The 27,198-nt window shown below is 39.4% G+C and overlaps 1 protein-coding gene across 1 annotated transcript in view; it reads right to left on the bottom strand.

The window, feature by feature from the left end:
- Pcdh19 (protocadherin 19) overlaps positions 1-26,925 on the bottom strand; it is a 102,756-nt gene extending 75,831 nt beyond the window's left edge. The window contains exons 1-3 of the mRNA XM_059250618.1: positions 24,779-26,925; positions 21,784-21,924; positions 20,783-21,110 (exon numbers count right to left, since the gene is read on the bottom strand). Coding sequence (XP_059106601.1) covers positions 20,783-21,110; positions 21,784-21,924; positions 24,779-26,925 — 2,616 coding nt within the window. The remainder of the gene's footprint in view (positions 1-20,782; positions 21,111-21,783; positions 21,925-24,778) is intronic.
- Between the last annotated feature and the right edge of the window lie 273 nt (positions 26,926-27,198).

A 27,198-nucleotide genomic window follows, 5' to 3' on the forward strand; every position in this document is an offset into this window, starting at 1 on the left:
CAAACTCTGGCAAACTGAAACCTCAGGAAGACCAAAATTCTTCTGGTCCCCGAAGATAGATTTTTTTTTTCTCCAGTACTCAAGACAGCAATATTAAACTTCATTTGGGTTTATGTTGACTTGATTTACTATAAAAGGAGTTTCTCTCCCCGTGGCTCTTTGCTTTCACTAAGAGAAAATACAGTCTATGGAACATTTTAGGTAAACTGTCAGTGTTACAGGGCACAATGTATACGATCCACTTCTCTCTTGGTACATCGTTATCAATCACTAAATTACCTTTGGCCTGAACAAGAAAATAAGAATCAAGTGGAGTGATCTGTTTATTGTAAGAAACTGATTTGAAAAGGACATGCAAAAGGAGCTCCCCACCTGGTGTGAATCATTAGATAAGCTTTGCATTTTGTACATTTCACAATAGTTAGGATGATGTAATATGGGCAATTACACACAAGCAACTAGAAAGTTGTCGTCGAAAATAGCTACAGCACAGCTGAGGTTTACTCTGGGCCTGTGGTTTAGAGCAAAGCAACAACCTATCCAGTACACAAAGCCAGCACAAATTCAAAGGAAACCTAGAGCTGCATTTGGATAGCATTTTAATCATATGTGCACGGATTACAACTCTGTAAGCTGGAGACGAGGAAAAAGGCAGCCTGTACTTAAATGAACAGAAAGTGGCTGGTACTCACAGCTGCATCTGGTGGGGAAAATACCCATTTAAAAGAGAAAACTGCTGTATTAGAACTATAGAGTACCTAGGTAGGAAATAGTTACAACAAACTACCTATTTTTAAGGTTTTTTTAAACAATTTTCATTATTTATATTGCTTAAAAAACATACTTGAAGCAGACTAATTAACCTAAAACTCCATTTGCTCACTACTCATTTTAGATAACTATTAATGTTTCATGAATCATTTTCAAATCTATCTCCCCCTTAATTCTTTTTGGACTAGAATATTTTAAAACAATCCAAAATATATTTTCCCTGAAAATACTTGTATCTCTGATACATGAAGCCTCTTTCTTTTTTCCTGGAACACATTTAGATTTATAGGAAAATTAAGAGGATAATACAGAGAGTCTCCATGTATATAGTGCCTAGTATTATTAACATCTTCCATTAGTATGGGGAATGTGTTGCAGCTGATGAATGATACTGAGAAATTATTATTCAGCTACCTGTTATTTCATTGGCAATAATTTACTTGCAGTAAGAGTGCTCTTTTTTTTTTCAAGACTCGCACACTTCATCCAGTTTAAACATTGTAGGAGAGAATCAAGCTTTGGCTCTCCTCCCTTCACCAAGCCTCCTGGCCTTTCCCTAAAGTATAAATTGGTCCCCAAGTGGCCAAAGTAGAATTCAAGTCCCTGCTCTTGGCCACTGCCATATTTTATCCTGGAACTAAGAACATGGTATAAAGTATTTCTAGTAGGATATCATGACCGGGGGTGAAGAAAGTGTCTGGGGCAGAGCACTTTCCTGAGAACACAAGCTCTTCACCATGAACTAGCTTTTTAAAATTCATTTGCAAGTCACTTGCATGAAAGCAAGAAGAAAAGGCAGTGGCCCTGAAACAGAACCCAGGTCTGCAGAACCAGCAGGTCACGGCAGAAGAAAGGTTTGGAGGCAGGATTTATTAAAGTGCAGGTCACAACCCCAAGCCAGTGGTCCATGAAATTGCCATCTCCAGAGCTTCCTAGCTAATGGAGATGCCCAGCACAGAGTCACATAGGAGAAAGGTTGAAAAATGCCATATTAAGGCCTAAATTGATATCCACTGATTCTGGAAAGAAAATACAAGGGGGATAACATCAGAGAAGGGCCTTTGGCTTTCTCACCAGCCCATCTAGCTAACTTTAATTCATGGAGGACCTTCTCCAACTTTAAACTGAACTATCAAAAAGCGTTACAGTAAAGACCAATGAGAAACCCTGAAGGAGCCACTATGAGCACAACAAATACTATTGTTTAAAAAGAAATTTTTCTAACTCATACAAAAAGGTGTGCTGGGATGGAATTTATTTGCAGTACTAAAACAAATGGAAATTTCCTTATTTTCATAAGTGGATGGTGTTGTCCCATTAATGTGCATTGCTGATTACCTCATTTCAGACGAGAGTTATAAACTGGATACCTTCCTAGGGAAAAATGAAATGTTGCCAAAAATAGGTACTAAACAGTTATTGAAGGCTTACTAGGTGCCTGCCAGTTCAACACTCACATTGAATGCTCACACACACACACACACAAAAAAAAAAAAGTCTGTGAACCTATGAAGTAGTCACTATTGTTCTTATTTTATAAATGAGGAAGCTGAAGCAAAGGGAATATAGTTTCTGTACAGTCACTCAGCTACTGGTTTTAACTTCTAAAAACAGACAGGCAATAAAGCAAAATACCTATTACATGAACACCTAAAGTGGCAAGCCATGTCTAAAAACAAAAAGTGCTTAAGACAAAATGTCGATACATAAATCAAGACTGTTCCTCTAGACTCTTTTGGATGAGAACATATAAGGGGGAGCTGCTCAGTAGACAAAACTCTTAACAAAAAAGTAATGAGAGTTATGTAAATGTACTGATGCCATTAGAAGAAAATATGACTAAATAAGAAGATTTGATATTCCCAATTATATGTTTGTCGGGCATTTTTTAGTCAAAACCTTAACACAATATTTTTTTTAATATTTAACATGATTTCAAATTTCACCTGAGAGAATTAAACAGAAAAACTAAAATATATTTTTAAAAGACCAAGAATGAGGAGAAATTTTCCACATGATCTATTAAAATCTGTTATAAGGTATTAATAATTAAAACAGTATGATGGCAGTGCAAGACTACACAAAGAGATCCATTCAAAGCATATGGATAGCTATAAAATGTCCCTAGACTATATAAAAACTTAAGATATAATGTTTTTAGAAGCACCAGAAAATGGAGGGTAAAGAGTAATAAATAGTAGTGAATCAACTAATTGATCAGTCACAAACAGCTGTAATTTTTAATTCTGTACATATGCACAATAAATTTCATAAAAGTACTCACTCAAAGAAATGCTGCATATGAATTCAGAATGAGTTAAAAGCAACAGGAGAAATCACAGACTCAAAGATAAAATGTTGTCTATGTGTACATTCTAAAAAAGTACAGCTAAGTGGTAGAGCTTAGCATGGTCAGTGCTCTGGGTTCAATTCACAGTAAAAAGTCCCACAACAAAGTGAATAAAATTTTTTATATTAAACAAGACAAAGGATTTACCTTAAATATATGTATATGTGTATGTATGTATGTATGTATGTATGTATTATTCCTCATTGATATGTTATTAGAAATAGCAAACAACAAAGCAATTTTTAAACAAAAATGAAAATCAAAACTAAAATTAAATACACATTTTCTTATTTTTCCTCTTACTGAAAAATAGATTCTTTTTTCCATATAATATATCCTGATTATAGTTTCCCCCTCCCTCTACTCCTCCCAGCTCCTCCCCAATCACCCCTCCCCTTCCAGATCTACTCCCTTTCTGTTTCTCATTAGGAAAGACTGGGCTTCTAAGAGACAATAACCAAATATGACAAAATAAAATATAAGGTGAAGTAAAAACCCTCATATCACAGTTGGACATGGAAACTCAACACAAGGAAAAGGGTCTCAAGACCAGGCAAAGGAGTCAAAGACCCACTTGTTCTCACAGTCAATGGTCCCATAAAAATACTAAGGTAATACATGTAACATATATGCAGAGGACATGGTGCAGACCCATGTAGGCCCTGTGCTTGCTGTTTCAGTCTCTGTGAGCTCATACACATCTTGTTTAGGTGATTGAGAGGGCCTTGTTCTCCTGGTGTCCTCCATCCCCTCTGGCTCTCACAGTCTCTCTGCCTCCTCTTCCACAGGATTCCCTGAACTCTAGGGTGATGGATTTGATGAAGACCTCCAATTTAGGCTCTCTTTCTTCATAATGTCTAGCTGTGGTTCTCTGCATCTATTCTCATCTGCTGCCAGAGGAAGTCTCTCTGGTATTAGATACACATTTTCATCTATGAATTAAATCATTTTCCCTCCCACTCTATCTCCTATTCTCTGTTTTTATTCTTCCAATATCTACCTAATTAATTACCCATTTTTTCTTACATACATTTTCATAGATATGAAAACCAGCAAAACCTATCTTCTCTTTCCCCTATTTTTAAAAATGAGCTGGGCGGTGGTGGTGCACGCCTTTAATCCCAGCACTAGGGAGGCAGAGGCAGGTGGATCTCTGTGAGTTCGAGGCCAGCCTGGTCTCCAAAGCGAGTTCCAGGAAAGGCACAAAGCTACTCAGAGAAACCCTGTCTTGAAAAACCAAAAAAAAATAAATAAATAAAAAATAAAAAAATAAAAATGAACTTATACTATGCTGTACATTTCCCAAATCTTCATTTCATTCATTATATTTAAAGAACTTTATATATCAATATATAAAACAGTTTTTTTATTTAGACACAGTTTCCAATTTTTCTATTTCAAATTGTATATATATTATAAATAATCATATATATTTATATATTATGCATTATGTATATAATGCTGCACATGGTCAAGCATGTCTGTATAATGAATTCCTTAAACCTGAAATTGCTAAGTTAAAGGGTATGTGTATTTGCAATTTTGAGTGAGACTGACAAATTGCCTTCCACTGGGGCTTGTACCAATTTAACTCCCAAAAAGAATATATAAGACTGCCTGTTGCCCCCAGTTTTCCAATCTCAGCAGTGATAGTTAAAATATAATGATATGACTGACTAGGGGGGTTATATATGGTTCTGGTAGAATTCTTGCTTAGCATGATCTATGCCCTGGGTTTGATCACCAACACTGAAAAATAAAGATGATAATAATGCTTTATGACTACAATAAAATCAGATCATATACATTTCTGGGGGGGGAACCATAACTCTTTAAACCTTTAGATCAAAACAACTTCACTTCTATGGAATTTATTCTAAGGAAACAATCAAAGTGCACAACATGATTTAGGTATCAGGATTTTGTCATGGTTTTATTTATATAATATAAATTTTTTAAAAGTTAAATAGCTTCAAAGTTAAATGTTAGAGACTGAATAAAAGCAAGCCCTACCTATGTAACATAAGAATATAATTCAATGACTATAAAATTTACTTAGAGATATTTTCTACTTAAATACAAAAGTTCATACAGTGTGTACTACAAAACTCATACTTTTGCCTTGTCCTTTGGAAATGATGAATAATAACTCTTCAATTTCATATCTTAGCAAAGCAACTTCCCCCATTTTAATAATCTGCATTTTTTTATAAAATCACATGTGTATTTTTAAAAGATTTTACAGCTCTGTGTAAAGTGATTTCTTAATAAATAAAACAGATGTTCAATGGTTTTACTCAGAAATTCAGTGAATAAATATGATCTAGCCTCCAAAAATGTTCACAATATAAGATAATGACAAAAAAAACAACCTCAACATTAAAACCATTGAAATTTTTCTCAATAATTAAACAACATTTGTATTTGCTGAACATTTGTATTGTCTCAAGAATTGAGTAGAATGTCAATGTGTCTACTCTGGAATAGAATAATGGTTAACAACATCTCCAAATATTACTAAAATTTTCATTTATTTCACAATCGACATGAATTGATTTCATATTGAGTAACCAATAAAAACAATCATAAAAGATACTAGGATCCAACCCACTTCCCTCAGAGAGCAACATATTCCTTAATAATTGTCAAGTAAAAACAAAATACTATAATGTATTCACTCCCTCATGTTATTAACAGATGTGTCTTCAAAGATGTCAACACATTAAAAATCACCATTTGTTGAAAGGGGCTCTTGTGTATCCATAATTTCTTGTATGTGTTCATCTCCCTTATGTTAGCACTAGTGAACAAAATCTCTCAGGTACAACATGTCTGTTCTTGGACACCAGCAGCCATCGAAGGTGAAGGATAGATGGTACGGTAAGGCCTTTAGATCTATCCAGGATCCATAAACAAGTTTAGAATTGGGCCTTCGTACCTATCATGTAAATATCAACATGTAAGTGACAAGTGTAAATAGAATCAGAAGAAGAGAATAAAGAAATTCCCTTATGTTTCTGTCATCACATTACAGAGTTTTATATTTACTTTACTGGTGATATGAATTTACATAATATTACAGCTTTTATCCTTTGCTTTACTATAGTAACTTCTTCCAAATCCGGGCTTAAAAGCAATTAAATATTTTAATTTCCTGGAAATTCTCTTCTAATCGAAAATCTTTCATCTTCTCATCACAAAGAAAAATATTAATCTTTTCTTTACATCACTTCATAATGTTTAACATTCTCAGTATTTCTTCCAATGAAGATAATTTTACTTTTAAGAGACTTACAAATGGGGGGAGGGGTGCTCCTCAATTTATAGTCCCTTCTGTGCCATCACACATAAAAAGTGAAATGGATCACTATTTCAATAAAACGCGTCTTGTCATAACAAGAACAAACTTACAATTCAAATCTAGAGTCATTCAGTTAAATGGCTGCACATAAAAGAAGTACAGTCCTAAGGAATACTATTGGGCAGTCTACATCTTTAGGCTGCAAGTGTTTTCCAGAAAAAAATATGGCAAACACTTCATTCAGAATCTGGGTGGTGCCTTGCAGGCTTCTCTTCTGTCAGCTTTGGGGTAATGGGTGTAGCATCTGTATGTGGTTTCTTTGCTCCATGAGAATTTTTCTCATAATATCTCCATAGTTTTGAAGTCCATCTATAGAGATCCACCGAAGTAAACATTTTACATTTAGGTGTATGGCTTGCCGTATGAGGGGGAAAAACTATTCACAAGGAAGCTGTGTTTTGAATTTCTGGCATTCAAAACTGCAGTTAGTTAGGGAAGCAATCAAATGATTTTGTCTTTCTTAAAATGGTTGAACCCATTCTACCTTACTGAAAATTGTTCAGATTCTTACATTTCAGCATCTTAACGACCACCAATCCATTAACTCCCTCTCTTTCGTATGAAATTGTTGAGCTATCATTTTAAAATAGTCTGTATGTCTCAAAATTAAGGAGCAGGAACATGAAATCAAACAACACAGAATACTAAAAAGAACACATCCACAAATTATCCATTGGGTACTCATTGAGTGCCGACAAAGTCTTTGCCTAAAGTGATCCCTATAATGCTAGCCTATAGCATTTCTACAGTATTAAAATCTGTACAGGTTGTAGTTAACAGTTATTATTTTAAAGCTAAAACTTAAAACGTTTAAACCAAATGTCTAAACCTTACGAGAGCATTCTACTTTTACAACAACATACATATGGGTATGAAAAAAAGAGGAAAATATTTTTCCTAACACTATTTCCCACATTTTAAAGGTGATTGTTAAAGGAAAGCATTAGTTGTAAATGTAGTCCTTTATGTCAGTTATTAATTGGGAAAAACCTCCAAAAGAAGAAATATTAGAGGAGAAACTGTCAAAATTTGATTGAAAATGAAAATAAGAAACATATTTGTTCTAGGCCTCCTCAAAATAACTTACACAATCTGTCTATGTCATCTCATTGGTCTTAATACTGTACAGTCTAGCACCTATTTTTTTTTAACTAATTGGCTTTTCCCCCCAAAAATTGCATGTTCAATTAAATGTAGAAAATTTGGAAAATTAGCATAGTATAAATATATAACCTGATTTCTGGTATCCTACAATAGACGTGTGTATATTCAGTTCAGATAAATTAATGCTTGGTAACATCTCTCTTTGCTTCAAAACGATTGGAGCCAATGTGTTTGCATTGTTCTCTTTTCTGTTCTGTTTCTTTCCAGTTAATGTAGATCATGAGAATTTTCCTCTATCATTAAATATTTCTCAGAAATCATTTTATGCCCCTCACATTATTCTAATGTATGTGTATATATTGAATCATTCACACAAGATGATACTTGAATATTTCCAATGTCTTACTTCTGTAAGTTATACTGAGATTAACACCTTGTAACACCATAAATTCCTATGCAAATCTAAATTTTTTTCTTTAAGATAAATTACAAAATTAGAAATAGAGAGCATAAGGCTATTAATGTGCACTGCCAAATTGCCCTCAAGAAAGACATGAATGGCACTGATTATACTTTCTATAGCAGCAGTATATCCTAATCATGTCCTTGGCACCCACGAGTATTGTTTTGCTTTAATCTTTGTTCATTTGATAAGTAAAATTTGAAATACTGCTTGTTAAATTATTGTCTGTGATTGGTTTAGGTAATAAATTGTTGAGGAGAAAGTTGTGGAGACTTTAACTTAATATTTCATACACTTCTTTAGTACTTGATCTTTTAAGTAATATGCATGCACCATTTTTGCAATTAAAAATTAATAATGCCATTCCATTTCTATTGTCTGATTAACATAACTGAAATATTTTCAAATGCCATGGCTATTATCTGATTGCTAAAACTGAAATATTTTCACATCTATTGCCATCTTATAGCTTCTCTAAGAAAAATATCTTAATGTTTGCCTTTGTATTGATTGTAGCAGTTCTTTTGATGTAAGGGTATATTGTTTGTGTCTCTATCTGAGATGTTCCCCCTGAACTTCCTAAAACTGTCATTAAAAACCTAAAACAGTCCTTATGCTTCCTTATTTTTTCATGTCACCATCTAAATTTATTTATTTATTTATTTATTTATTTATTTATTTGCTTCTACTCATAAAAATGTAAACTCTGTGGGAGCCAGAAATTACATTTGCTCACTTTTATAGCTCCAGTGCTTTGAGTATTGACTAGCATGTAGTATGCACTCTACGAATATTTGAAGAATTAATGAATTAATAAATGTAGTTTTTAATCATAGAAGCAGAATAGAATGATAGTTAGTCGAGGTCGTGAGTGGGGAAAATAGGAAGAACCTGACCAAACAGTATGAAGTTTTGACTATAAAAATGTATTCTAAGTGTCTGATATGCTGAAGAGCCATTATAGTTGACAACACTGCGTCCTATATTAACATTTGCCAGGAGGGTAAGACTTAAGTGTTCTCACTATTTTAAAAGTGACAACTATATGAGATGGCAGATATATTAATTAGATTGGTTATGGAAATCATTTCATAGTGTTTATAGACACCAAAATATCAAGTTATGTACCTTAAATGTATAAGACTTCCATTTACCAAGTAACTCCAATAAAACTGTAAAACAAAAATGAAATACATTTTCTTGATTGCTGTATGAACTTAAAATATTTTCTCAGCTTATGTGTTTTTAATTTAACTTATGAATTTCTGAGACATAGACTTTACTAAATTCTAGATAGTGAGTCAGAGCTATAGGTGTTTTTGGTTTGTGTATATTTCCACTTGATTTTCATTTTCAAAATTACATATTTGACTTCTAATCATTTTATTGTTTTCATTTTAACTCTTTAAACTGTGCAAAAATTTATTTTGTGATATAATGGAAAATATTTGTTTGTCAACTAACTACATAGCACCATCAAGTAACATCTCTTTTTGTATCACCACTGATCATATAAGCTATGAGGGTAAGTACTTCCTATTCTTTCTATTTCTCAGAGCTGAGTACAAGAATGGTAAAGAAAAGATGATTACAAATATTGAGTGGCTGCTGAATGGATAGATGTTTTCAAGCCAAAATATTTTTTTGAAAAGAGCCTAACTACTAAACAGTACTTCCATTCACTAAATTTTAGAAGCAAATCCTCACAGCGGGCTAGGTTTTATCTAGAACAAGTGAATACCCTGTAAGAGCAGGGCTCTTTAACCACTAAAGAGCTAAATTCATCAGCAGCAAAAGATAGTCAATGAACAGCAGATGCCGTACAAAGGGAATGGTACACAATTGACCTGCCTCCCAAAACACTCCTGAAAATAAGTTTTCAATAGAACACCACTTCCCAATTGGATATTCACTGACTACACCTACCCATGAAGTAGCCACTGACTCTCGTAAGAAAGAGATTGTCTTACTGCAAATAGTGCTCCAAATCCTGCTGAATGCAATCTACCAGCCTCCAACATAGATTGAATTTAATAATTCTGGAATCAAATCCAGTTTGCAAGAAAATCTAGCTCATTTTTTTTGGCTCTCAAGTAAAACCCCAAGTGCCCCATATTGATTCTGTGAGGATGTTAGCCTCCTCCTATGGACTGAAATTAAAAATAACAACAACAAAAATACATTTTTATTGAATTCTGGCTCTTTGCTGATAATCTATAGCAAACAACAAAATGAGCAAAGCCAAGCTGAACTGCCTGTCATGCCAACAAATCCCACAAAGAATGACAATCGGTGAAACATATTGTTAAACATGAATTGTAGCTGAAATATTTATCTCAGCTGCAAGGTATTAAAATGTGAAAACTTTCCAAGTGGAAGCTTCAAACAATTGTATTAGAAGTTGCATAATTTGGTTAGATTGACCTCAGAACAGAATAAAAAGCTGCTTATTCCATTATGTTGGCCTTGGTTGGTATAAAAGGTTAGATAATTTATCAAGATACACAAAACCTTTCTCAAGAACACCTAGCTTTGAAAGGAGAGCCCGCTGACTTCCAGCTTATGAATGTTTAGGTAGGGTGATAACCATAGCAGAATTTATATATACATGAATCTGTCTCCTCTGCAAAATATTAGTTAGTCAGGCAAGAGGAGTCCATCTCTTATTTATCCTTAGAACAAGTGCATGCGAACTGAAGGAAGATGAGGACATCCGTTGCTGCCTTTAAGGAAGAAATGGCATTGGACTGAAAGACATACTTGAATGATGAAAGTATTGTGTTTGAAACTCAACACCGATTGCACAGAGAACATGCTCTCCTCATTGGAAAGCTACAGAGTCATGCCTACAGTGTCACTAGCCATAGCTAAGCTCCTTACCCTAAGTGCAACCAACAAACTGGGCATTCACATCAATCAACTCAAACCTTTATGTGGTTTATGAAGCTTTACGAAGCCCTAAAACCAATACTGCAGAAGTCCATACAATTGTCCTCAGAGATGAGATGAATGAGAGACTGGGGATACACTGACCCAGTCCCTTTACATATTATTTCAGGTTTAGTATAATTTAGTATTTGTTTGACTTCTTCAAAATTCTTGATGTCTTTGATTCTGAATTCTTTACTAATAATGTTTCAAGAAAGCAAAACTTCTTCCTGAGGTTCTGAATTTTGTTTGACCTGTTTTGCTAGTGTACTTCTCCCCTTATCACAGGACTGCAGATTGCTACATTATCTTTGGGGATACAGTGACTCAGGGTCAGCCACACTCTAGAAAGAACAGTACTGATGAAGTTTTCCAGGCTCAGAGAGTTAAGAGGACAAAATGTTGCAAGTTTCCAATACATTTTTCATCAGGTGCCCCCAACTATGAAAATATGTATAGTCACAAACCTTTGCAGTTCCAGATTTTTCTTCACTTGCTATGATCTCTTCTTGAGGATACTTGATGATCAGATGTAGATCATGCAATAATATCCAGTGTCACAGCCTTGATAGCGCACTAGCTTTTAACAACTTTTCTCTGGCAAGTCACCACACGATGCACAGTTTGTGAAAAAGCAATTTCTTTTTCTTTCCACTTCAAGTATACCATACCACACTTCTACTGCAATGAAGCACACCACCCTTTTCCAATTTCTGAAGAATTACCAGTAGAGGCAAAATTAAAAAGAGTGACCCAGAGGTCTAAGAACACATATCCCAATAGCAGTCTCACAAGCCATGAAGAAAATTGGTGTTTCTTCTAGAGAATTTGACATTGGTTTCTAAAAAGATGTAACTACTTTAAATTGTTTTGCAACTTTAAAACCCCACTATGAAAGGAAAAAAATCATAAGTTAATACTGATGTCATCATGTTCTCTCTCCTAAGCTCTTAGGAACAAATGTGACCATCAACATACTCTGTCACTTAAAAATCTGTACTTGAGAAAAAGGAAAAGCACTAATTGAGGAAGTGATCAGTACAGCAATATCACATTTGATGCCAGTACCAGTCATATGAGTACAGTGTGCCCATGTCTTCACCACTGTCTTCCAGTAAGTCAATAAGCATTGCCTGTGGCCAAATGCAAACACCCCGTCACAGGTGTCAAACTCCAAATATTGCGGCTATAACACAGAGATTTTTAGTTATTCAAAAAATGCTCAAGGGTTAAACCAATGCCCGTGACTACAGGCAGTCTGCCTACTCATGCATCCTCATCAGAAATGGTTTTACAGCAAATTGCCTATACCTTTTGGCAGTCTAAACCAGTCAGACTTCTCCAATCCAAACCATGAGAACTAATGAGAAAGAGGAGGTTTAAAACAAAGATAAACTCAAAAGAGACAAAAAAAGAGTCCTCGGGAAATAATTTCCAAGAATTAAGCATACTCACTCTAGGATACACTTAAGCTGAGCTTCACGTGCAGCAGTGATTATTTGACAGTGTCTAACTCAGAATTCTCAATTAAAAGTCATTCCAGAAAGGTCTATCCTTGGCCTCACATTTGAGTAGTAGCGTTGTGTTTTTCACATAGGCAGCTAGCAGAGGGTAAGTGAGTGGAGAAGATGGCTCTGGTGATCTAAAACTCATAGATGCATCTATGATCAGCCTAGCCCACAAAAATTACCATAAAGGCAGAGAGAAGCAAAATTTGTTCTCTACACACACACACACACACACACACACACACACACACACACACACGCACGCACGCACAGAGAGAGAGAGAGAGAGAGAGAGAGAGAGAGAGAGAGAGAGAGAGAGAGAGAGAGAGAGAGAAGGATCTAATTTTTCTGTTAAACTTTTCCCCCTGCCAGCTTAACGCGGGGAATCCATTTTGTTCAGAAGAACAAACTACGATCTGAGAAGAGGTGCCCTTCATGCTCTGGAAATCAGATTTCGGCTCAATCTAGAAAGCTGAGGCCGCCAAGGCCAGTTACTGGTGGTGCTGAAGGAGAGCAGCTTGCCACAGAACAACAGCCAGATGGGGCCCAGTGGGAGCAGCTGAAAACTGGCCACCCTGGCACTCAGAGGCTTAATGGAGCATCAGAAGACTATGCACATGAAGACAGTGCTTAAGCATCTGACATTAAGACACGCTGGTGCTGGTCTACTAATGCTAAGCTCAAGGAGCACACAGGCTCGACACCAAACTTCTTGTCTGTTAAAATCCTAAACGTGCACAGGTCTCAAGGTAGCTCCTAACACTTGTTTGTCAATCTAGCAGTCTCATTTCTTTTGAAAATCCATTCTCTCCCTTCCCAAATTCTCAATTTAAACAAAAGTTATAAAGGAATCCTTTATATTTCATATTTCAAAGTAATTTCTGGGTTCTACCTAATCCAGGAAATCCTCATTGACCTGAGGTGCTTTTACATCCTAGAGGGAAAAGGATAAACTTAAGAAGAGAAGGTCAAAAGAACTAAAAACATTCCAGGTTTGTGCCATAGGCTTAGGAAGAGTGTAGCTGGACTGAATTGGGGAAGCTCTACATTTTTATTTCAATATTTTTAAATCTGTAGTAAGTAAGTATAGACATTTGTTAAATCTACGTGACATGTATCTGTCTGGTCTTGACTTTATATATTTTAACTATTACATAATTGCATTTTTAATTAAGTGAAATCCAACTAGGAATTAACCCATGAGAATTCAGGGGCTGCTGTTACCTTCCAAGGGAATAAGGAATTTGGCCCAGCTTTCAACACTTATGTAAATCTTGCCACCATAATGAGCCTGTTTTAAGCAAACAAAATATGTAAAACTCCAGACTTACAAAGGAAATCAGTTCAAAGCTGATTGTTCATATTATATTAGGACCCTTTCCTTAAGAAGGAATCCACCATAGGTTTCTTTAAATACAGAAGGCCACCCTGGTTAGATAACAAAGGGTCTAATTTGCAAAACAAACACTGACTGTCAGCTTTTCAGGAACACACCTACCAACAGGGGTTTATCTCTAGATGCTCCTAAGAGGACTGTTGATTTTCTGTCCTGACAAAGAAGGCACTTGGAAGCTGAAGAACTATGGTCAAGCTACCTTCGGTCTGGTTTGGCCACAAATATATGTGCCTGGGTAAGTCATTTGCTTTGGGGAGGAAGGTACTGGGTACTGAAGCTAGGATCTCATGTATGCGCCTGAAATACATTCCTAGCCCCTCTGTTTTACTTTTTATTTTGAGATGAGGATTCAGTGAGTCGCTTAGGGTGGTCTCAAATTCACTCTGTAGGCCAGGCTTGGCTTCAACTGGAGACTTTTCTGCCTCAGGCTCCCTGGAGCTGTGATGACACAGCTGTGCCACCAAGCCCAGAACATTTGCCTTTTCTGTAACCGCATTTTCTTGACCGAAGAGTCCCTTCTGACAACTATGCCAGGAATTCTATGGAGCTTTGTGGGGGCAGCCAAAATTTTAAGCAAACCACTAAAGCCAAAAAGGCTTCTTCATGAGAACCCAAGCTTCTGGAGCTGACAAAACCCATCTCACCAGTGACAAGACTGTTGCTCATTGTCCCTCTGGGGGATCCAGGGAGGCAGAAGCACACTGGAAGCTGCTGACCCCACTAAGCAGTCGGCACAAAACTCACTCCTCATACTCAACAGGAAATGAAACTTGAAGAGTATTTCCCTCTGCAAACAACTGACCCTCTGGGACTTTCACTTCAAACCTCTCAATTGTTTGAAGTAAATGAAGCAAGCACACATTAAAGGCCGGCCAGTCACATGTCAAGATATCCAGCCTCTTCTCCATGGGGAAAATGGCGGCTCCAGCACCAGCCTCTCACCTCTCAGACACAGAACTCTTACACAGATGCCTTTATTTATCCACATCTGAGACACTATCCAACCAAGCCTGGCCTCCCCTAAGCCGTGGAAGCTAAGACTCATAAGCAGAGGGGTCAACATCTGAAAGTCCAAGCAGGTACCTCAGATCTATGGCAGCGCCATAAATGAAAGATTCTATCTAGTTTTGCCAGTAGGTGACTCCATCTTTTTTCATTCCTCTAACTCCTGGTAAGCTATCGTCTACATGCCCAGTTTCAACATCTCGGTACCATATATGGACTCAACAGTAGATTCGGGCAGGTTTAGGAAGGAAATGGGACAGCCCTTTCACTTTGCAAGTCTGACTAACAGAAGAAAAGCAGGTTGGACCACAATGGTCCTGTGATAAGAGGAATTCCAAAGCCCCAGAGCTTTCTCTGGAAAATGTCCTGCCTCCAGACCCCTGGGGAGAAAAATCTCGGGATCATTAGCAAGCACTCTGGCTAAGCTCAACTTCAGTGAAGGTGTACAGGGAGAGAGATGATCTCTCAGGTAACCAGTTAATTGCCAATAAGGAATGATAATAATAAATTAGCAAATACTAATGTAAACTAACTCAGTTCTGCAGCAGTTGCGTGGAGACGACAGAGGAACAGTTTATTCTGGAACACATCTTGCTAGCTGCTGCCCGCTGGGAAACGCACTGCCTCAGCTAGATGTGAACCGGGCCAGTAAACATACAGTAGGCAATGGGTGGCCCAAGAATATCCACTGGTAGAAGCAGAGCCCTGGAGTTTTGAAGAAAGCCAAAGGCTTTGTGGGGATGCACTGTTTCCCACTGCTTCATCCTGTAGCCTCGGGATTTCTGTTGACCTTTGACTTCAAGGAATCCAAGATCCCATAACAAGGAAATGTTTTTGAAAAACTGAAGCTCACTGGAGGAAAGGTTTCTGGGTTTGCTTTAACTGCAAGTAAAACTGTGTGGTATCCAGACTATCCAAACTAGCTTCATCAGAGTTACTAGGTTATCACTTTTCTGGATCTGCTGTCTGTCTAAATGGCTTGTGGTTATCCAAAGCCCAAAATTTTTCTTAACTCATTGCAAATCCCTAACTTCTTTATTTTAAGGAATAAAGCATGCTGAGCTATTTCTTTCATTTTTTCCAATGTTTCTTCAAGGCCTAAATGATGTTTTATTTTCTGTATTTTTCATAACGTAGCCATGCATTCAAACATTTGTGCAGAGTAACTGGAAGCATTTATTCCCTCCTGTCACACAGATCCTTTTTCTGCAGATTCTTCCTCTGCTACTTTACTGCTTGTAGAGCTGCACAAACAACTTGCGTAAAGCAAGCACACACACACACACACACACACACACACACACACACACACACACACACAATTTGGATGCTTCACATCAAAGATGCTACATTTTGCCAGCAAAGAGTTTCAACCTAAAACACAAGGAGAAAAATTCAAGATTGAGGGTAAACCAAAACAGAATTCTTCTGCATCTATGTGGAAGCTTTGGCAGTTCCTGCCTACTATCCACCAGGCAGAATTGTCTTCTCCAAATCATTCAGTATCAGAAACTCAAATTTTAACAAGTCTCAAAAAGGTTAAATGTGTTTGGACCACTTCACCCATCCTGAAAGTCAAAAGAGAAAGACTCTACCCAAATCTCCATTCTTCATAGGAAAAACATGAGTTCTATTTGCTCCCTCTAATGACCAGAACCCCTACTGACCAAAAGAGCAATACAAAAATGCTAATGTGCAAAGGAAAAACATTTTCTGGAAGCCAGAAGCACTCACTATTCATGCTTCCATTCACAAAACATCAGAAGAAAAAACATGGCACACTAAGGGATTCACAGAACAAATTCAGATATTTTCAGAAAAATATTAGCAAACTAACAAACCTAATATCTTTCTTCTTTTTCAACCTCCTTTCTTTTTCTTCTGTCTTACACACACACACACACACACACACACACACACCCCTCATTTTCACATAAAGTCTATAAACTAAATAAACTAGAATGCCAAGGAATGTGAATCTCACCTTCCAAGTTAAAATATTTAAAAGATGCACAGCATCACTAATTCTAAAAAAAGCCTTCTGCAAACAGCAAAGACACCTTCCACTTTATCCCCCTCGTATGTGTATACAAAACCATGAAATTGCCACAGCTGGCATCCCAAGCAACAGCAGAGGACAGAAAAATATTCACATCCGGTTCCATCAGAGGCTATCTATACAGCACTAGAAGCTAAGTTCCAATGCTCTAGACCAGTGCTCCACTCCCTTTACCTAACCTACCGAAGCACATTCAAAGTCCTGTTTCCATGTTCTTAGACCTGACAGTGTTCAAAGGTAACTAGGTTTATAGATGAAAAAGTCACCCTCAGGGCTAAGGGTCATTAGTAGAGCACCTGGCTAACATGTACATAGCTCTTGGTTTGAGCCCCATCACCCAAACAAAAGCCATCTTCAATTCAGCACCAAGCCTAGATAGTGCAGCAGCAAATTTGCATAAAAATACTGTCATCAGCCTTGCCTTGGAAGGAGAAGTACTAAGTAGCATACAAGAGAACAGGTGGTCAAAAGCTATCTTTTTGTTGCCTGCTTGGCAGTTGAATGCTTTGAGTGATCTCGGTTCCCAGGCTGAACTGAACATTCTGAGGGCAGAAGTTCCGTTCCTCTTACATGTATTTGGAATATACCTGTTACATAGCTGGGGACACTGGGCATTAGATAAACACTTAGTGATTTGGTTTAACGCAGTGACGATCCATTTCAAAGTTCAGTGGAGTGGAAGCAGCAAGGTGCAAGCACAGTAGTTCTGAGTTTACTCACTTGTCTAATTACTATTTCCAATAAGCCCTATCACCATACAAATAGTAAAGGGAGTGTGTGCCATAAAAGGCAACACAGCAGAAGAATTCTGTTTTGATTTACCCTCAATCTCGAATATGCAGTCACCTTTGGCCCCAATCTGAAAAGTAAGAATGTCACATATGCTTAGGAAAGGCACATTATCCAGAATTGAAACTGTATTATTTGTCCGTTTCTCTTAAGCTGTCTGATGTCAAAGATCAAGTGTTTTAACTTTGCATCACTAGCAAACAGCAGATACAATATTTGGCACAGTCTAACCATGCAATAAATGCTAGTTGCTTGAGTTAATGAGCAAACAAAAAATGGTTTCATGAAATAATATAAAGGATCATTTTAATGTAATGACTTAAGAATCATCTATTTACTACATCATAGCACTTATCATTCAGTACTATAATTGCTTCATAAATGAATTATTTCTTGGATGGATTAGTTAATTAATGAGAAAAGTATAAAGGTAGGACACACATCAGAACATTATTATTCTAGGAATCCCACTGCACTATATAGTAACATTTAACGTCCCATATTGCAAACCACCTGTTTATATGCTGGCCTCACTAGAAAGTGCATTCATTGCATTCATTGTTGTTTTTGTTTTGTTTGGGTTTGGTTTTTTTGTCTCTGTAAGTACAGACCCTACAGCAGTACCTTAAAAGGAATGTACACTCAACAAATATCAGCTGAATAAATGCACTGATCATTCCTGTTCTTCCGGTCAATGTTCAGCAGCTTCTAGTTTGAAAGAAAAGGACAAGTGTCGTTTTCCCTATTCAAAACTTCATGCTGGATACAGGTTAAATATCGTGGCGGATGCTTAGCTATGAACTCTCCAGGACTGCGTACTGGAAATACGCATGTAACCTCAGCCTAACCCTGCAAACCAATTTTGTTGGACAAAGAGGATATCAGTGAAACAATCAGAACTGAGACTTTGGCTTTCTGAAATTCTTCGTTTTATCCTGCCCTTAGGATAAACGCAAAAAGGACACCAAGATACTAGGTGAATCAAGAAATCATAGTTACTAACTCCTGCTTCTTCCACATATTCAATAGACATCACGGATCCCTTTTCTCAGAAACTTGAATTGATTGCAAAATGATCACTAAATCTTCAGGATTCAATACTTTTTTGTCCATTTCCACGAGCAATAGCAAACCAGCAATGGAATACACAATAGTAGCACTTTTCATCTTCATTGTTCAATGATCACTACAAATCAATGGTCTGCTTACACCACCTTGCAGGTATTATCTACACAGAGCCAGCCTAAATTCCTATTTGGTTATAAGACCCTGGAGAGACATACTCAAGTGAATAGCCTGTTGCCAATGATGATTCTCTAATTTTCAAGTAAAAAAGAAATTTTTAGAGATATCTATGAATCATACACATTCTTTACAATTCATAATGTTTTATTTCTCCTTGGAAAAACTTTCAATAACAGATGTGCCCACTTTTTTAGATGAGGAAACAGAGGCTCAGAGAGGTTCCATAGTAAAAAGTGACTCCAGCACTCAAAACCATGCTCTATTTGATTCTACTACAAACCCTTACCTCTCAATCTCTGACTGAATTATTAGTGGCCCACAGTATCTCTCCAAGCAGTCTATAGTTAAGGCACTAGTAGTATTAAGGGTCATTAATACTTAGAAGTAAGTATTTGTGAAATAATTAGAAGTAAGTTTATGTGAAATAATACTTGACTTTCAATAACTCTTTGTTTATGGAGTTAGGTACTTTAAATGCTGGTGCTTTTGTTAACAGTGGAATATTATGTGTTGCTCATTAAAAATACTGCTTTTCCATGCTATTAATTCTAGTAGGAATTATTTTCCAGGAACTAGGAGACACAATGTAACACAGTGTAAATGGTCCTAAGCACCCTTTGCCCTACAAAATTGATAAAAAAAACACTAAGTCCATTTTATGTTCACATGATTCCTTAGGTATGTCGGTGTGAATCATTTCTAAAGGCAGAAAGTACCGCTCAAACACTATCTTAGTACAAAGCAAGGTGATGTACTCCTCCCGTTCTGAATGATCTTCCCTCTGAGTCTGAACAAGTTCCTCAGCATCTCTGAACCTTTGTTTCATCTTCCATCAAAGAGAAATATATCAAGATATCTGATTGTGGCTTCCTAATAAGATGATGTTTGTAAAGATACATTGAAAAACTGTTGAAGTGTTCTTGAAATCTACAAAATAGCTTTTGTAGTGACCTGAAAGAGAGCATGCCACCCAGTGTGTCCAATTTCTAACCAAAGAGGGATTTAAGCAATTCACAGAAAATGAACCCAGTTTAAGGACTTGATTTTAGCCTTCTACTCGTTCCCCCTCCTGCTGCCCCCTCCACCATCAGTAGTTTATCACCCTGCTCTCCAAAAATATTTCCATAACCAACAAACATTTGACCATATTGCGTTGTGAAAAACTCCTCCATGAAAACACCCAAACTGAAGAGAAACAGTTCATTCAAATTCATGGCTACTTCATACAATATTCATATTAGTGACAGTTTCAACATCCTCAACTGTCAAACGTTATTACCAGAACTGCTAAGAAACAGCAATCTGACTTTTTCAATTTGATTGCTTGCATCCTTTTAACCATAGTTCAGCAAGATGGTAGAGAACAGTAGTATGGGAAGAAAACAGCAAAGTTGGGAGTGCCTTTAGGACTCTGAACCACGAGAGGAAACTGGAATTCAAGCATTACAGGGCTTCCCTCATTTTCAACACGGCTTGGCGACCTGAAACTGCTTTAGTCTCCAAGCTGGTACCACTGGCTTTTGAGCGTGCATGTCTGCAACAGGTGGGGCAATCTTTTGCTCTGCTGGGACATTATGAAGGCATGTCAAGGCTCAGATTATTTGAGTTCAGACTCCCAACACCACCCCTTAACAAAAGCCCTCTATGCTAAATCACTCTTTGTCCCAAAAGGCGCTGTTAGCAAATCCTGAGTATGGAAATGAGCTTAGACAGGTGGTATGCCTCCAGAATGGCCCATGGTAGAACAACCAGCTTCACAAGGAGATCTTGGAAGACTTCACAAAACTACTTAGCCGCACTCACCTCAGGCAGGGGCACACCATTGATGATCAGATCTGGCTGCTGAGGGCCCTGGCTGTTGAAGGAGTGGTGGTAGATGTGGTTGGCAGTGGTGTTGCGGGTATTCTGGTTCTCCACATTCAGGAAAGTGCTCTCAGAGCGTCGGCAGCCTAAGGGCAGTGTCTGCTGGTGGTAGTCGAAATAGTTGAGGGACGAAGTAAGGGAGGAGCAACTGACAACATTCATCTTGTCTGTCTCCTCCACATCCCGAGGTACAAGGCGGATGTCATTCTTACTAATTTTTTTCTTCTTACTTGATTTCTTTTGATGCCCATAGGAGTATTCAGCGATTCTATGTGACAGAAAAGGCAGCACGAATAGATAACACCTTCTCAGACCATATACTGATGAATAAACATTAAGCACCCCAGAGGGTTGCACCCCATCTCTGCTCCAGCTCCTTATTCTGGCGCATTACATCATCGGGTTTCTCCCTGTGCTTTTTGCATGCGAAAACAAGCTGAGGGCCATGAAGTCTTCATATAACATACTAACCTCCCACCACCCCTTCTAAAGAAATTTTCATACTTTAGATTTGGAATTTTTCATTGTGGGTGGCCAGTGAGCAGGGGTGGGGGATGGGGAAAGTTGAGCCTATGGGAGAGAGCATGAAGATGCTCAAATCTGAAGCTTCCCTGGAACCCAAAGGACATACTGGGTGAAGTAAAATGTAAGTGCCAATTAACATAAAAGGAGATAGAGGGAAGTAAGAAAAGCCCTCGCCATTGCCTCCAGGAATTTGTAGTGTGGCAAACACCATGGATCAGCTTCCTCTTCGATTAAAGTGATCACTTTTAGATGAGGGTAGAGGTTCAGACCCTGTCCTCCAACAGCTCCTAGCTCTGCTCATCCACACCCTCCTCCCTGCCTTAGCCCAGCTCCCTTCTACTTTCCACCCTTCCCCCTCCTCTCCTAGAGAAATCTGATAGCCAAACCCATTTGAATGAGGGGAAATGCCTTTTTACCTCTTTCCCCTTAGGCTCACTTTCTCCTCTGCCTTTTTGTCTTGCTCCTCGCTAATGGGAGAAACCGAGATGCAATGCAGACACTTGCTGTTTTGTCCTTTTATAAAACAGCCGAGGAGACAAGTGATGGTTAAACAATTACTGCAAAGGAATTTAAAGGTTAGTGCATTCAGCATCCTTCTCCATTCAGGTGTACCTACAAGCAGCTGTGCTGCAACTGGAACATAAAAAGCTCAATTTAATTAACACTGACACAGATCCAGGAACGTGCACCAAAGACACCAAGCATTAAGAGACTTGTCAAAAGAAATACATTAAAATGTAGCCAGATTCTCAATGTCATGTATTACTTTGCACATAATGAATTCAGCTTATTGTTTGAGAATTCAATCTCTAAGCAATAATCAGCAAAACAATAAGGTTAATAAATAATACAGGTTGAACTTTACAAGGGAAAGAGTGTGTCTGTATTCTCACTTGACAAAGCTAATTGTCAGAATATTTAAAAAAAAAAAAAAGGGGGGGAGCCCAATTCAAGCAGCAATTGCAGATCATCTCACAAGTCTTATAAATGAATGCATTTCAGGAAGAGATCCTGCAGGAGCAAAGAACTAGACACCTCTGCCTAGTCACATACATAGAAAGATGGGCTCCTGAACTTTAGGATTCTAAGAAGTCTGAGCAGATAGGGAGTTTGCGTATCTACTCATATCTACCAAGGCAAATTATTACTCTGTCCCTGGGATCTACCTAGAGCTAAGCAATTTATTTCATCTCACCCTTTTGCTCTCTGCCCAGTCTGACTTGAAATGATGGCAAATTGATGATACAGAGGCTGAGGAACAGATAAAATCCCCCAAACCTCAGGACTAGGGTTACATTTCTTTTCTAATCTGTTTACTGAATCAATGGGAAGTTCTAATCATTTTGTTTACCCATGATGGGTAAGTTTGGCAATGCCCCATGCAATTATTCAGCCGAGGCATTCATTGCACAGCCCATTCTGTATTGACCAATTATTTAATTAAACTGTACTTCATTAATCGCAAGCCATAGCAGTGAGGAGTACTTAACAAAATCCACATTTGGGTGAAGTTGGAGAGCACTGAGATTTGCACTTTTTCCCCCAATTCAAATGCTCTCTTCCTTGTTTAATGATCTCCCTGGCAAGCTCTCAGAAAGAGCTCTTACTTCTAGTCATATATCACCAAGAAGTGGCAAAGCCTTCAATATCTTTATTCCAAGCTGATTTCTTTTTCATCGTAGGAAGGGTCTTATGCATTTACTTTATCCTGAGAAAAAATGGCTTAAAAAGAGTCCCCTCTATCATTATCTCCATATAAATAAAATTTTATTGACCCTGCATTTTTCTTCTATAAAAATCGCCACTGGCAGTCACAGGTTTCAAAGGTAAGAGCAATATTAATTTCCATTTCTCCCATCTGAAGTGACTTGGTACTGAAGGAAAGAAAAGTCACGGCCATCTCACTAGTAACAGGATTAAAGCATTTATGAGGCATTGCAGCTGCTCTTTTATGGCACCTGATTGATATTCATGTGTGGTTAGCATTTGTCTACTAACTTGTGTAATGCAGAGAATAGTAAAAGGGAAACAATAATTGCATGGCTGTTACATATTCAGGGAGCTCAGATTCACAGAAGTGTGTATTTCAGATGGTGTCAGATACAAATCGGACCTACAGGAACATATTTTGACTGATTAACATGCACGCACAGATGGCACAAGATACAGTGGATGTGTAGGTGTGTTGAAAGCACACACAAGCACACACACCTTGGCTGGAAATAGCAGCACCATTCATTTTCAGCAAAGTAAAGAAAATAAAAATAACTTTTTTCAACTGTTTCGATGAGACACTGCTGGAAAAAATTATATGCATTATCCTAAGTAGGATTCTAGAAATTCTTAGACTTATTTCTTCTATCAAATTGCAAGAAGTTTTCAACAAGAACCTCTAATGTGTTAATCAAGACTTTAAAAAATATTACATCACATGCCATTCAAGTTTTTACATTTCTCTCCTCTCTTCTTTTTCCTCTGCTCTTGTTTTCCTACCCACACACACATCCCACTCACACTTCAGAGAAACTGTAACACAATAGCCCATAGTGACATCCACTGGTAGCGACCAGATCTTAATGCCACAGCACAGTTCCACATTAGAGGAAAGCATAGCCAACTCCAGAAGATTGCTATTTTACAGAAACATCTGGATGCAAACTCTTGTCTCTCATTGGGATGTTTGGTCATCACACACCAACCAAGCAGATATTTGAAAACATACAGATGCCTGACAGAATTTCACTTTGTATAGCCAGATGTCTGGGGACTAGATACAAAACAAGCCAAGAATACACTAAAACCCACTAATGACCTGCTTCCCCACACACTGCCTTCTCTCTTCCTCCTACTCTCTGTTTCCCATCATAAACTCTCACTCCCCAGCTCTCTCTTGAGTATAACCCTACAGCAGGACAAGGCAGCTGTCAGTACTCCATCTCTTTTCAGCTATTGTCTGCAAAACATTGTGCTCCAGAAAAACCAAGCCCTCAAATCATGATACATAGAACTTTAGCTAAAAATATGAAAATCTGTCTCTCTGTAGCTCTCCCTCCCTCTCTCCTCTCCCTCCCTCCCTCCTCTCTCACTTTCTGATTCTCCCTCCCTCCACCTCTCTCATTTTTTCTACCTTAACTTCATTGGAGACAGCTGTGCAAATTTTAAAATGATAATTGCTTTTCTGCTCATCATCATTATGTGACAGAATCCATTCAAACAGTAAATGATTGTCTTCCAGCAAATTGTCAGATCAAAAGAATTGATCAACTTGGACTGTCACAAACTTTTCACCCTCCACAAAGAAGCACTGTGAGTATGCTGCATGCATTCAAGTAGGAAACAAAAGCACAGACACAAATACACACACCTTACTCATTCAAAACACAGAAGAAAAGAAAGCAAAGGTGGCTCTACCTGCAGTTGTAGGTCCGGATCTCTTTGTTGTCACGCTTGCACTTGATTGCCACGAATATCATAGTGACAAAGAGGATGCCGGCAATGGAGCCCAGAGCAATAATGAAAATCAGGGATAAGTTCACAGAGCCCATTGACTCTTGGGCATCAAGAGCTGGGGACAGGTAGATTAGGACAAGGGCAGAGGCAGAAAGAGACGTCTTGCCATGGTCATGGGCCACCACTATCAGCTCATAGGAAGCCTTGGAGTTCTCATTAAAGGTGCGAGTGGTTCTGATTTCTCCGTTGACCTGGTCTATTTCGAAGAAACCACGGTCACCTTCTGTCATGTCATAGGTGACTCGGCCATTTTCGCCCTCATCATAATCGTCTGCCTTAACTACAGTCACCAAGTAGCCTATGCCGGCGTTTCGAGGAATATAGACCTCAGCAGTGCCATTGATCAGGGGTGGGGCAGTGATGACTGGGGTATTGTCGTTGACGTCGAGGATGATGACCCTCACCGTGGCGTTGCTTTGCAGCGAGGGCAAGCCGCCATCCTTGGCCAGCACCTTGAATTCAAATGCCTTGGTCTGTTCATGGTTGAAGGATCGTAGCGCATAGATATCACCAGAGTTGGGATTGATTGAGACATAGGTGAAGACGGGCATGTCTCGCACCTGTGACGGCACAATTTGGTAGGAGACACTACCATTGAGACCCAAATCGGGGTCGCGGGCAGAGACAGAGAGCAGATAGGCGCCAGGAGTGTTGTTCTCCTGTACAATGACTTGATAGTAAGGCTTGGAGAAGTGTGGGTGGTTGTCATTCTCATCAGTGATGCGCACAATAAAGGACTTGGCACTTTGCAGCATAGGCACACCGCTGTCTCGAGCCTGAATCGTAAGATTGTACTGGTCGTGCTGCTCACGATCTAGCCGTCCATCAACAAGGATAGTGGAGAAGCTCTCATACTCCTGCAGCCGAAAGGGGACATTGCCCAGCAAGCGGCACTGCACACGTCCATTGAGACCTGAGTCGCGATCAGACACCCGAACCAGGGCAATCACGTAGCCCGGGGGGGCGCTCTCGCTCACCTCCACAAGCTCGCTATTGACCGATAGTAGGTTGATAATTGGCGGGTTGTCATTAGTGTCTAGTACGCTGACGGTGACTTTGCAGTGTGCAGGGATAGAGTTGGGCCCCAGGTCCTTGGCTTGCACATCCAGCTCGTACACGTGTCCTTCTTCGTAGTCTAGCGCACCGGTGACAGTGACTAGGCCGCTGTGTGGGTCAATTTGGAAGAGTTCACGTGTGCGGTCATTGACATAGCCGTAGAAGGAGTAGACCACCTGGCCATTGGTGCCCTCATCGGGGTCGCTGGCATTCAGGCGGATGACAGGTGTATTGGGAGGCGAGTTCTCAGGCACGCTCACTGAGTAGGTGGACTCTCCAAACACCGGGTTGTTGTCATTAGAGTCAGTCACCTTGATGCTGAGGCCAACTGTGCCCAAGTGTGGTGGGTCACCTCCGTCGAGTGCTGTGATGCGAAAGCTGTAGTGTGACTGTGTCTCACGGTCCAGGCTCTTCTCCACCACGAGTTCAGCAAAGCGCGAACCGTCACCCCGCGTCTTTATCTCCAGGCCAAACAGCTCGTTGGGTGTGAGCTCATAGGTCTGCACACCAAAGCTGCCCGAGTCCGGATCATAAGCGCTGTCCAGTGGGATGCGCGTACCGGGACTGGCTGCCTCAGAGATTTCTAGCTCAATCTGTGCGGCCGGGAAACTGGGAGCATTGTCGTTCAGGTCCTTGATCTCCACCTTAATCACACAGATCTCCATTGAGCTGGACATGACCTCTAGCGAGATGATGCACTTGGGGCTCTGGCGGCACAGCAGGTCTCGGTCGATCTTCTGCTTGGTGACCAACAGACCTGAGCTGGGGTTGATGTCCACCAGGTGCGGAGCTGAGTTGGACACCACGCGGAACGCAGAAGCCTGCCGCGTATCCATCGCGAAGCCGGCCTCCCGCGCGTCCTTGGCCACGTTAGCGATCACTGTCCCGGCGCGCTGCTCCTCTTCTACCGAGTATTTAAGGTTAATCAGGGCGGCCGCCTGTGTCCACAGTACCGCCAGCAGCAGTAGCACCGGCAGCAGGAGAGACTCCATGGCTGCGCGGGGCTCTGCCTGGCCTCGCCTCTCCACACCCCTCCGAGACCGACGCCGCCGGCGCTCCAGCTTCCCGCCGGCTCGGGCCGCCTGTTGCGCGCGCCCCGTGGCCCCGGAGGCCGCGGGAGGAGTCCCGCCCAGGGCGGCCCGGCGGCGCGCGGGATGAACCCGCGCGGGCTCCAATGCTGAGGTTGCAGGGGACTCGGCGGGGGCTTTCTGGGGGTCCGGGGGCTCCGTGGGGCCGAGGGAGCGCCGCGCGGCCCCGAGCCCCCT

Source organism: Peromyscus eremicus, chromosome X, assembly GCF_949786415.1.
Source record: "Peromyscus eremicus chromosome X, PerEre_H2_v1, whole genome shotgun sequence".
In the NCBI taxonomy this organism is placed as follows: Eukaryota; Metazoa; Chordata; class Mammalia; order Rodentia; family Cricetidae; genus Peromyscus; species Peromyscus eremicus.